Below are 13,569 nucleotides of genomic sequence, written 5' to 3' on the forward strand. Positions count from 1 at the left end.
TGAATAAAGACCACTGATGATGGTCGGACTGGTGGTTAAATATTTATAAACAATTTTCTTGAGGCTTTTGCAAATTATGATTATTTTTGGTGAAAGTGCAGGGACGTTAGATCTGTTATTGTTTTGTAACTATAAGAAATATTGATCATAGAAACAAAATTTTTTGTTGGTATTCATAGGATGATCTAAATAGGAATTAATTCCACAAGCCTGCCAGTTTAGTTTAAGCGCAAGTATAAAAAGCCAAAAATATGTCATAATAAGAGACAATATGTTCTCTTTGTATAAAACAACCAATTTTTATTTGCAAGTTTTGCAAGAAAATTTCTGATTTTCGCTCAAAAGCAAGCTTGTTAATTGTTTAATAATAATTGTGTTATATTTTTGTATTAATACAATTAAAAAGCGCAATTGTAACGCCATTGAAAATATAATATTTTAAGTTCATTAATGTATATTATTTTAAGTGTAATAATTATAAATACGGTACTTTATAAGGAATTTTAACGATATGAATTATAATATTATAATATATAGCATATGCTAATGTCTGCTTAGTTTTATTACTCAAGTGTACATTTTCATATCTAGACTGGATATTGTGCGTGTACATGCTTGAATTATTATTAAACGATTGAAAAATCTTTGTTTATGCTTTTAGTATCCATAAATAAATTACTTCACTTGAAGAACGGAAATACTACTGAACATTATCATCACTAAACAACAACAAAAATTATGACATCATCAACGCAAGAATTAAATTTAACTGGAGTAAGAAAATTTATACATTAATCAATTTATTTTTTATCTTTAATAAAAATTTTGATGATTTTATAGGATGAAGATTTATTTATTGCACAACAAAATTATGAAGCTAAGAGTTCGGATGAAATTAATTTAAAAAAAGGGGATATTGTTGAAATTATTGATACGATCGATTCAAATGCACCTAAGTAAGTATGAAAATTTTATTTATAATACCTGCAGTATTCTCTCTTAGAACTTAAATCATTAGCACGTCTCTGATATTGATTTCTTTCTATCCTAAATTTCGATACCATAAAGATTGAATATATAATTTTAGCTATACCTTCTCCAAAAATACGCATCTATAATGCTTTACAAAGGTTTTTCTATTTGTTATAACTCTTGCTACTAGGGCTAAGTCCGACGACGTCAAAGCACTCCTGCTGTTCTTAAACAGCTCTAAATGGTTCATGGAGTCGTGGCCTGAGATGGGCCTTCCCTTTTTCGGTATCACAACGGACCCTATGGTCTAAGGCTGCCCCTGTCCAGGGCAGCCACTCTAACCTAACCTAACCTAACCTAGGGCTAAGGATAAAGTACAAACGTCTTAGGCTAAAGCAGAACGTATAACATATATCGTTAAAGGGAATTGTTTAAATGAAGTACGTTGATCAGATTTTATAACAGACAATATAAGAAATCACTGTGGCCATTGTATTAATCATCTTAATTCCATTTCCAAACGTCTAATCTCTTAGCTTTGCTCCTTGTTTTCGGAGGTTTACCATTCGTCCAAACTTGAGTCGCTTAGATATGTCAAAGTGCGAAATGTCACGTAATTCCCAATCATCTCGAATACAAATCCTGAATGCCATCTTTATCTGCACAGGAATGAGCCTTATATATAGAAATATACGGCGATTTAACTAATATCCCTGCAATCATCAAGACACATATTCGGTCTTTATGGTCGTATGATAAAAAAATATTTAGATATTATTTCTAAACACAATTTGTATGTTACTGCTTACTGCAAGAACCAATTCAACAAAAGTCCAATTGTTTAAGATTCTAGTTGGTTTTTCAACCTTTTTATTTAGCCTAGAATTGTTAATTCTCAATTTTATTGTTTGGTAAAAAGTTAAATAATTGCATTTGTTCATTTTAGGAAACCAAAATTAGATCCAGAATTGGATGAAGTTGCTGGAAATGGTACATTAGATTCATCGGCAGCACGTCATAAATTATCAGTAAAACCAAAACGAAAATATCGTGATACACGACAAACGAATATAAATATTAATACAAGGTGCTTACATTTTTTTTTTTAATAAATGGTTTAAGAAAAGCCACGCGTGGTTTATGGGATATTAACAAATGAATTATATAAAATTTAAAACACTACTAAAACAGCAAACTTACATGGAAGAAGTATATTTACATATTTACACATCTAGAGAATCTTTTTCACCCTCGGCTTCGCCTCGGGAAACAATGATCATGAGATCTAAGTCATTATTTATTTGCCCCCGTGGTGTATATTTTTTTTACTATTTTTCTGCTCGGCGTAGGCGGAAAGCGGCAACTTCGTTTAGCACAGCGGGACGAAAATTGACACTTTCCACTTGGTGGGCAGAAAAATTAATATATAAATTTATATGCTCTACTTTTCCCGGCTCTTGATTATCAAACCTGTACACATCTATGAAAAGAATTGACTATTAGGCTAAACACATTTTCATAAAGCATATAAGATAGATAACTATTTAAATAAAGCAAAAATTATTTTGCAAAATCCACAAATAAACACTTTTTAGTGGATTTTGCAAAATTTGTTTTGTTTTATTTATATCGAAATTTCATAAATTAACGCTCGATCAAATTAATATAATTAGTATTTTGCCAAATTTAAGTACCAAAAATAAAAGATAATAAAACTCGTTCAAATCGGTCCATCCGTTTGGAAGCTATTATGCAATTCGCTCTTCTGATGCTGACTGCAAAATAAATTTAGCAATATGTGTAAATGCTTTTTCGTATTTTACGATTTGATTAAATAACTTTTTCCTATTTATTTCACTTGATTTTCGATTAAATTAAGTATAGGAAATTATTGATTTTTATTAAAATCGGCTCTACCGAAGACATGTATGTATTACCTCACCTCTAATGCAACATCTGTTAATAAATATGTGTGAAGATTTTATATTAATAATGTGACCGAAATCAGTAATGTGGGCAAAAACTGACCTAACAAATAAAAACATTCTTTCTTAAAAACGTAGGCATTTTTGTATAATGAATGAAGTAAATTCGTAAAATATAAGATATCTTGCGTATATTATAAATATTTTTTTTTATAAAAATAAACCTGTAAAAATTTTTGTTGTAATGAGTCAGTTTGAGTACGTCGTAGAAGGTATATGTGTGTATGTATCGAAATTTTGTGTGTGGGTAAAAAAAACGTTGTGCCAACGTAATCTAAAAATATGCAGTTTTCTTTATGACGTGACGAATATTGGAATTTTAGTAAATTCAACACCTACTAATTAATTGCTTTCGTAGTAAACAAATGAATATTTATCTAGAACTTACGAAATACAGAAATGGTACCTTTGGCAATATCATTGGAATAATACAATTCAAATCAATTCAATTCAATTAATTTTTTTTTTTAACAATACAAACTTTGCACAGAATATGTCATAAAAAGGCATAGGGAAAATGAAAGGAGGGGGAGGTATGCAGATATGGCTGCCTTAGTTAGGAACTATCACGGCTTAGTTAGCAACTGAATTCTTAAGCCCTGAATCAAGAACATATATGTAAACAGGACATAATACTTCCTATGCCGAGCTATATGAGCGCCTATCTGGGCGGAGTTAAGACATCGATCATTCCTTACTGAATTCACTTTTTACACTTTTGCACTAAGGTAAATAATAATTCAAGTTATGGGCAATAAATTTAAGAGGCCGGGAAAATAAAAGGCGTATAATAAAATAATTACTGGTTTTTTTTCATAAGTTTTTCTTCTCAAAATTTCCCCTGCTGTCTCAAGTATTCTTCTATTAATTGGCTCTCCAAATAATGTATCTCTCCAAAGAGAATCTGTATCGTATTGGTGAATCATGGCGCACCAGATTTACGAGCCCCAACTCAAATTTTAGCCCTGACATGTCAAAATTGACCGCCAATTATCTAATCGGTCCGCCAACATGCGTGCAAAGTGTATGAAATCACTCCATTTTTCACTTGTTTCTGCTTACAGGATAATGAAAAATAATTTTTTTTTCTATACTTCTTTTCTTATCTGTATGACTGATTTTTTTTCTTTTACAGATGGAAAGTTCGAGTTGTATCGGAGACAGAAACACCACAAGAAGGTTGGGTACCAACATTAATATTACGACCAGCAGATGAACCTGGATCATCAGCTGGTGATCCACTACCTGCGCCTCCGGATACACCTTACAGGAGAGAGTAGGTTTTCTCTGAAGTTCGTTTAAATTAGTATTTTTTAAATACAAATTTTATAATTTTAGTGCTGTAATTCGAGAGCTAATCGATACCGAAGAAGAATTTTGTTCTGATCTACATAATGTTTTAGAAAAATATTACTTCCCATTAGCATCTGATGCCAAATTAGGAAATAAAAGACCACCGAAATGTGTTCGAGATAATCATGAATTAATTTTTGGAAATTTAAAACAGATTTCAGAATTCCATAATACGTAAGTAGACACATATAAACTTTTCGATCGCATTACAAAATACTAAATGAAAATATGAAATTATTCCAGAGTTTTAATGGAAGGTGTAAAGTATTATGCATCGGAACCGGTTATGATTGGACGAGTATTTTTAAGATTGGAACGAGATTTTGATAAGCATGTTAGTTATTGTCGGGATGAACCTTTGGCTCAACATTTCTTACAAAATAATTTAGAAGCGAAAGATTATTTTATGGTAAGTTTTTTATAAGAATTTTCATATGAATATAAATTATGTTATTGTGGTTAGGCTACGTTTAATTAGCTGTCCACGAAGGATACACTTATGCTACAGAGCCCATTGTGATATCCCTATATTTAAATAATTTCATTTATCAACTCCTACTAAGTTTGAGTTCACCTCCTTCATGCATATACCATGCACAACATCAGTCACACTAATAATTAAATTTATTTTTGTTGTGATTTCGGGAATTGAACCCGCTACTCTAGGCATACCGCGAACGGAATTTGTTACGCTTTAACAAACTGAGCTTCTAGGATTGACATATATTATAATAAAGTTTGATTTTGTAAAATTGCACTCCAAAGTATCCGCCCGAGAGTGCTCGCAATCATTAATTCTTTAATTTTGTTAATCAATAATCAAAATTTAATTTATTGGTTTTTATTTTTTAATATTTTGGGTATAAAAGTTAATGAAATGTACTTCTTTCCACAAATTAAAAAGCTCCCAACCAAAAATTCTTTAATTTTGTTAACCATAATTTATTTTTTCTAAATTTAAACCATACCTAAAATTTCTGCGGTTTTACGTTTGCTAAACTGAGATATTTAGAGCTAGGAAACCTTTACCCATTGGGGGTTAGTTAATTTTCAACCATAATCCCAATGGTTGGCTGTGATGAGACAAGGTCTTTCTTATGCTAAGTTCTAATTTTTTTTTGAAATTATTTTTTGGGACTACTTTTATTGTTTTCATCAAGAGGGAAAATTTGTAGCTCTTTAATCTTATAGTTTATTCAACCCTGCGTCTTTTGAATATGTGTGCAAACCGTCAATATTTAATTTCATGTTTAAGATAAAAGTCATGAGCCTCCGGACTATTTTCACGAATTTTACCCACTCGTTTAATTAGTATAAAATAAGTTATTTTCAGATTTCTGTAAAATTAACGTTTACTAAAACATCCTACAGATGCAATGCCTTACACTGATTTTATTACACTTGACTGCTTGTAATATCAAGTAAATTTTATGTGAGTGAAGTTTTTCTTAAAATATATAATTTACTGTTCTAAAGACAAAATCGGTCAAGTATGAGATATATCATGCGTGCGTGTATGTCAAAAGTGCAAGGTTTTTATAAATAACCCAAATTTCTTTTCTCGTAAAATTCCTCATGAAATTATAAACAAGTCAAATTCTAGGTTCTCTTTAAATATATCTCATATCTATTCCGATTAAAATCAGCTTCTAAATAAAAAGAAATCCATGCCAACCTTTAACTTTTCTGTTTTTAGTAGTTGATTAAAAGAAAAATCGTATAATCTGCCTCCTTTCACTCTTTTGTTACTTGGCTTCATTTGGTCCTTTATTTTTTCAATATCTATTATCTGAACTTTTTATTCTTTATTTTAATTTTTCAAAATTTTCTCATGAAAATTATAACCTTTATACTTATTTCGCTGAGTATTAGATAATAATTTATAGTAGAAAAAATGCGGAATCAATAACAAAAATCATTGATTATCGAATCAATAACGATTGCCAATTTTAGATAATTGGCACATGTTTTTCATGTAAAATAATAGTGCATTAATAGAGAATGGATTTATAATCCCTTTAACATTTATGTAAGAGGTTGTTTACTTCTACAGGCGCTTAAGTAAATTTGGTAAAATCAAAGCTGAATCTCTGAAGTAGAATAAGCATGGCAAAAACAAAAAATTCTAAAATGGTTTTAAAAACTTAGTAAAACTTAGCAAAATTGGCAAAAAACAAATAAATCCAGAAAACTTACTCCGTAGAAATTTGAATTTGAAACAAAAATAAATGGATTTGAATTTAACGGTCCTACAAGTGTTTTCTCTGTCTACTGGGTTGCCATACGACAGCCGATTCCTAAAAATAGAACTACGATAACAGGCTTAAACTGGATTTCAGCAGACATTGATTAATAGATGGATTTTATGAAATCATAGTAATTTATAACAATACTGTTCAAATAAATGAACGAACTGTCTAATAAAAAAAACCTTCTCTTTTAATGGTCTAGTCAATCGATAGACTGCTATTTTCTTTAAGATTTTTGCTTTCATACAACTGCCATACTGACTGCTTGACGTAATTAGTGATTTTCCAAATTAAAAGAGAAAGTAGCTCGGATGACACACAGTATGTGTTGATATAATGCCAGTTTTACAAAGACTAGAAACAGGGAGTCTGTTAATTATGGAGAGTTTAGATGCTTTTAGCACACTATTTATAAAACCATATATTATTTGAATGTAAAATCCGTTCTCTAGTAACAATGGTTTAAAATTAAATACTATTAACATTTTAACAATGATTACACATTTACATTTTAAGATCAATCAGGAAACAAATGAATTAGTCAATTAAAATTTTTTAGATAGATATTAATTAATTGCGAAACAAATTCATTTAAAGAGATCCAAAAAAAAGCAATAACTATAAAATTATAACTTCACAAATTAAATCATAAAAATACAATTTCTACAAAAGTAAGTAGGAAAATTACGTAATATATACGTTTCGTACAGTAAAAAGAAAATAAAAGATAATTAAAATCATTCATAAAAAATGATTATTTTTAAACATTCGCAAAATAATTTTCAAAAAAAAAAAATTATGATTTTTAAAAAATAAAAAAAATCGTATAATCGTTATATTGAATTCGTTAAACGATATTTATATGTTATAAGTTTGTATGATCTATATTTAGTGTCTGACAATGTTTGCCTGGCCAGTCGACCATTACCCAGTTTCGAATGAGAGCCTGTGTAGTGAAAAGTGTTTGTGTGTTTTCAATTTTTTTTTGTAACATCAAATAGTGTGTGCATTTATAAAATATTTATAAATTGTGGCCAACACGTAATATATCGATACCTACCACACAACGCCTAATTCTCACAGGTAGCCCTTCAACAGGTTTCTTTACATTTCTAATATATCTAATAGAGACATTTCCCTTTACACGCAATGAAAACTTAGTGGAAAATAGGTGATGTAAATGATATGAAAATTTGTTCTAGAAATAATATTGTTGTGTTCTAATTTAAATAGTTTTCATGTGAAAATTTTTTTGATGAAATGTGAAAATTTATAAAACAGCAAAACAGTGATTTTTTTAATTTTTTTGGATAATTTATCTATAAATATTCAAGTTAGTGATCTCTTTTGGATTATTATGGATTTTCAATTAAATGTTTATAGTATTTTCATTTGTGGTTAAATCTTTGAAAGTTGGATTATTTCAAGTTTACGAAGAATTTGCTTCGATATTCATTTGTGCTCAAATCAATTGTGCTTTGCAATCGAATCGAAATTAAAATATGTCTGGCAACATATTTTACTTATATTTGACTTATACAAAATTAAAATTATAGATAAAATTCTTAGAAATTGAGGTTTACATGTGTATATGCCCAAGAAAGATAAAATTTTTAGATAACAGCAGTCATATGCAAGGAATTTAGAGACAATGCTTTCAGTTTTTTCTGATTTATTTTGAACTCGCGCCGAATATTTTTCTATTATCGAATAATGTGTTATCTTTCGATTTCTAGAAGTGCAGATATTTTTCTGCCTTAACTGAGACAATTTTAACGAGTTTTATTGATTTTCACGACCATGGGATTAATATAGTTTCATATTTATAATCAATTTCGAATATACAATATTTCCAGAAATATTGTATATGTTGATTTTGACGTAGGGTAGTAAACAAAGTTGTTTCCAATTATTTTAAATTTTCTTTTCTTTGCAATTGAAACATACTCCATTGTTTTATAAACGATTTAAGTGACGGTTAAAAAAATTTTCGCTTAAAAAAAGAATTGGGCACAAACTGGCTCGATAAATTTTATACATCACTTCTAGTCACAAAAGTACTTTCAACCAGACATAAAATCGAAAAAATGTTGATACCATGCCAGAATAATTTAATTAATCAATTTATATTAATTTTAAAAACAAAAGAATTTTGATCGCCTTCATTAGCACTAGCTACTTTGGATTATCATGAATTATTTGAAAATAACAAAAAATTAATTGTTTTTGATTATTTAACGAATTTCAAAAAAAATTTATATAATATAAAATTCAATCCGAAAATAAATTTGAATTTTATATTATATAAAAATAAATTGGGGTCATGTCTCTGTATCATTTGAAAATTTTACTGAGTCAGATAAGCCAGCATTGACAATTAATATTGTACTGTTATTAACACTAAGGTACACTGTTTGGAGAATAATATGGTACCGAAAACATTTGCTTAGAAAACTTATTAGCTAAACGACGACACTGATAGTAATCTTTTTCCGATCGCTTGTATCAAATTGGTCTCTACTCAACTATTATAAAAAGACAGGCTCAGCATAGCTTGGTCGAATTCGACTCCGTTTATTTCATTGATTCTATCCTAATAGTTTAATAACCAAAGACAAGATATTTTTCTGTTTTACCTAAAAGAACAAAAACTTGATTAATCACAAACAAATTGAATTAGAAATTTTAACCTTCCATTCTGTCAAAGCTTTTTGGTAGGATCGTAGATTTGTTTTATAATAATAGCATACAAAAAAATAAATCAATCAACATCTTAAGAAATAGAAATATATGGAAGCATTTTTTTTCCTGTGGGTATCTCAAGAGTAAAATTTTCGGAAAAAGAATGTTTATCAAAATTGTTAGCTTCAAATTGACAATATTTTGATTATTATCTGAAAATTATTTTCATATTTAGAATTTACTAAGCCTACAAGTGGATTAATTTTATAGCGTAATTATTTATGTAGGCGATATTTAAAATTATCTTAAAGTCAATAAATTAAATTTATTTTTAGAGACATTTTAAAATTCTAAGCAACAAAAATTGTATAATCAACTATATTTATAAAAAAAAATTTATATAATTTCATCTAAGTTTTTTAATAGTTAAACAAATTTTAATTAATGTGTGAACAATAAAAATTGAAAATCCTGGAAAAATGTCAATTTTTAAACTGTTTATCAAAGCCTGTCTGTCTATTAAAATTAAAGTTTTTGTATATTTAAATTAACATAAATAATCTGTTTCTTGTTCCATATTTTTCAAACAACCTTGGCTTAATTTATTCAAAAGAACAAAGAAATTGTTTATTTAAAGCTCCGCCGTATTCACCAAATACATTCCATATGCTATTTTGTTTACTACTCCCAGAATTTATGATATTCAAGCAAAATTCTTACTATAACGTTAAGTGGCTCCTTCCAAAATTTATTGCTTTATTTGAAGATCTCTTTTAACGATTCTCAGATTTGTTTTATATGTTCCCAAACGAATTGGTCGATTTTAGCGCTTTTTTGTAAGAAAATTGATTAAATGAGGGTATTTTTAAGCTATGTTTGATGAATATCAGTTAAAGATATATACATCTAATACTTTTAGTATTTTTTAAGGATTTTTTTATTTACAATATCCTAATTTCTTGTGATCAGTCAATCCAGTCAAAATATATATTCTCAGCGCTTCCACCATTATTAGAATAGGGGATCGGACTAAATTTTTTTTATCTCTCCAATGAAGGACTTTCACTTCACGAATAGAAAAGTGAAGTTAGTTTTAAAAAAATATTTACTAGTATGCAAGTTTATGAACGTTTATACGTTCATATGAACGTTTATACGTTCATATGAACGTTTATGAACGTTCATATGAACGTTTATGAACGTTCATATGAACGTTTATGAACGTTCATATGAACGTTTATGAACGTTCATATGAACGTTTATGAACGTTCATATGAACGTTTAAGATTCCTAATTAAACAAAGAGGAAGATACCCACTAGTGACATCATAGTGGATATCGCCATAGAGATTACATGCAAAATTTTGTTTTGCTAAAAGGAGATGGGCAACCTTTGAATCCAATCTTTGATTGCTTATACCTTCTTCGTTTTTTAATCAATATTAATTTCACTTTCAAATTTTGTCTAATTTTACGTTTTTACGGGTAATATGGCTGATTCGGCATCGGGATTATCCCCTATTACGTTATAGGTATAAATTTTATTAAATCTTTTTGTATGTTCGTCTTCATGAACCGATTTATTTGATATAAAGAAGGTCTTTTCATAGTTAGTTTAGGAATTTCAGCCAAAAATTATTATTAAAAATTAGTTATTTTAAATTGTAGATTTTTAAAATTTATTTTTGAATTTAATTTGAAATAACTTTCTACAATCATTAAATTTTTAAAATTTTGGTTTCGCGTATTTTATGCACCACGCTGTATAAATAATAGGCGTTTAATAATAAACACTTGAGTAGGTTCTGAAAAAACATTATCGCACTGATAGACATATTGCAATATGCAACATGCAAATTCATGAATTATAAATAGAATTTAAACTCAATAATATTTTTTGTTTTCGACAAAAATAAAAATTTTTGAAAAACAATATTTCAGTTTTTATTATTATTATTATTATTTTTTTATAATAAATTCAGGTTAGAGATAGCTATCACATTACGACTCAACCTACTTTGGTATGTTAACTTACTATACTATTAAAATTTGGCATTGAACCAATTATATTTCAAAACATTTTTAAAATATGCCAAAATCATATATTTATTAAAAATTTGATGCATAAACGCCAAGTTCAAAATTTAATTAATATTTAAAAAAAGTCAAAAATTACAATTTTCAATATAGAATAATAAAAAAAAAGAAGATAAATAATATCAATAAAAAAATGATTTCGCACAATTGAAAACACATTTATTGTTTATATTGGCTGGCATAATATCAACACAGCCAGATTATCAAAAATAATAAACAAATAAAAATACAATTTTTGCACACAATAAGGAATATTGTAAAAAAATAAAATAATTTAAAATTTCTAAAATAACAAAAATTAAAATCATTAGGACGAGCGCAAAATGAGACACAGCTTAGTGAGGTGACGTGACGTACTTGTATGTAGATGTAGGTCATTGGGTAACGCAGGTTTAAATAGTTTGCACGTCACAAATTTTTATGAAACCATGGTGTAAAACCTGCGTATAAGGTTGCGTTATACTGCAAAAGATAAATTTTACAATAAGTGGTATTCATGCCTGAAAAGTTAGGGGACTTAAATTTACATTAATACAAGTGAAAACAAACAATTGACTGAGTTAATTGTTGAAATCCCATATATAGACCATAGTGCGGATTACGGAATGTGTGTTTTTACGTCATGTAAGCAGATGGCCACACAGAACTGATATAACCATATAATGCATACTATATAATTTGTACCTGATTTGCGCCCTCAAGGGTAAACAGTGATGTTTATAAAAAAATGTTTCAAGCAAAAGTTGTTTATTTTTTTATAAGGAATATTTTTTACATTTAAATTTGTTTTCTATTTTAACGGCTTCAAGATGGGTCCAGCGGACCCAAGCCCCAGTTGACCTATGTTTCTCATTTACGAACTCAACCTCACTTTTTACGTCCTGAGCACGTTATAAAAATTTCAGTTTGATATCTTTTTCGATTTTGAGTTCTCGTGTTGACAGACAGACGGACAGACAATCCAAAATGGACTAATTAGATGATTTTATGAAGACCTATACCAAAATTTTGTTAGTAGCATCAATATTTTTAGGCGTTACAAACATGAGACTAAACTTAGTTTACCTTCATATATTTCATATATACATTAAAATTCAATAGAAAAAAGAAAATATCTCAGAATCTAATCGCGCCAAAAAAAAAATTCTAATGACCGTTCTACTTTCTTTGTACTTTGAGCATTGTTTACATTTGTGTAACAATTATAACACATAAAGATTAATATTTTAATATTTTTTCAACCAATTTCGAAATTTTTCACAAAAATTCACTAATAATAAGCTAAATTGCCAACTTTTTTCGCCATAAATTTTATGAGAACACGACAAATTACAGAACATTACTTAATTCTTAATAATTTTCTCATTTGTTTTTATGAGTCATTGTCAGTATTTTATTGTGTATTTTAAAATAGTTTCTTTCATTAACAAGTGGAAATGACAAACTTTTATTAAACGAAAAATCATTTAATTTTGTTGAATGGGTTTTATTAGTCATAATTTCCACGAAAATATAAACCTATCCATAATATGGGTTATCAAATATTTATAAATATTTTCTCATATAAATTATCCATTATGTGGCTGAGATTTTCACGTTTAGACCCATTGTTTAATTAGATCCATCGTTTTGATAATCACGATATCCCGAACATACACAGATTAATAATAAATGAATATACAGAGTGAGTCGTGAGAAATGCACCGAACTCCAAGAGTGTTTTAAACACATTAAAATAATGTAAAAAAACCCAAATATTGTTGTCCTATTTTTTTTTTGTATTCTGGAAATATTTGTCTCACAGTGAGAGAATTCAAGATTTTCAATTCCATCTCTTGTACTCTAGTAAAGGAAATTTTGTGCAGTATAACTTGTTCTTAAGTTATTTCAACGAATCTGTGTCGTAGCATCTCTGCTTGATGGATTAAGAATCGAACTTTTTTTAAATTAATTACGCTGTAACTTGAAAACAAATGAAAATCCGATAACAACATTTGGGTTTTTTACATTGTTTTCACATGTAAAAGACACTGGAATTCGGTACATCCCTCACGATTCACTCTATATTATTATTACAGTGGAAGCGTAGGGTTCTATTAGTTTGAATATATCTTCACCAACTGGCTGATTTTTTTTTAAACAGCTAAACTACCTTTAAATTTTTGAACAAATATTCATCAAATATTACTAAAAATCATCCTAATTTAATCGGTAAAAACCACAACGAAATC

The 13,569-nt window shown here is 28.3% G+C and overlaps 1 protein-coding gene across 1 annotated transcript in view; it reads left to right on the forward strand.

Annotated features, from left to right (window-relative positions):
* The first annotated feature begins 673 nt into the window (after window positions 1–673).
* The window catches only part of LOC123298256 (obscurin), a 39,907-nt gene continuing 27,011 nt past the window's right edge, over window positions 674–13,569 (forward strand). The window contains exons 1-6 of the mRNA XM_044880211.1: window positions 674–774; window positions 841–956; window positions 1,919–2,059; window positions 4,093–4,233; window positions 4,296–4,484; window positions 4,554–4,719. Of these exons, the coding sequence (XP_044736146.1) occupies window positions 739–774; window positions 841–956; window positions 1,919–2,059; window positions 4,093–4,233; window positions 4,296–4,484; window positions 4,554–4,719 (789 nt within the window). The 5' untranslated portion in view covers window positions 674–738. The remainder of the gene's footprint in view (window positions 775–840; window positions 957–1,918; window positions 2,060–4,092; window positions 4,234–4,295; window positions 4,485–4,553; window positions 4,720–13,569) is intronic.

The sequence above is a fragment of the Chrysoperla carnea genome, chromosome 4 (assembly GCF_905475395.1).
Source record: "Chrysoperla carnea chromosome 4, inChrCarn1.1, whole genome shotgun sequence".
Classification (NCBI taxonomy): Eukaryota; Metazoa; Arthropoda; class Insecta; order Neuroptera; family Chrysopidae; genus Chrysoperla; species Chrysoperla carnea.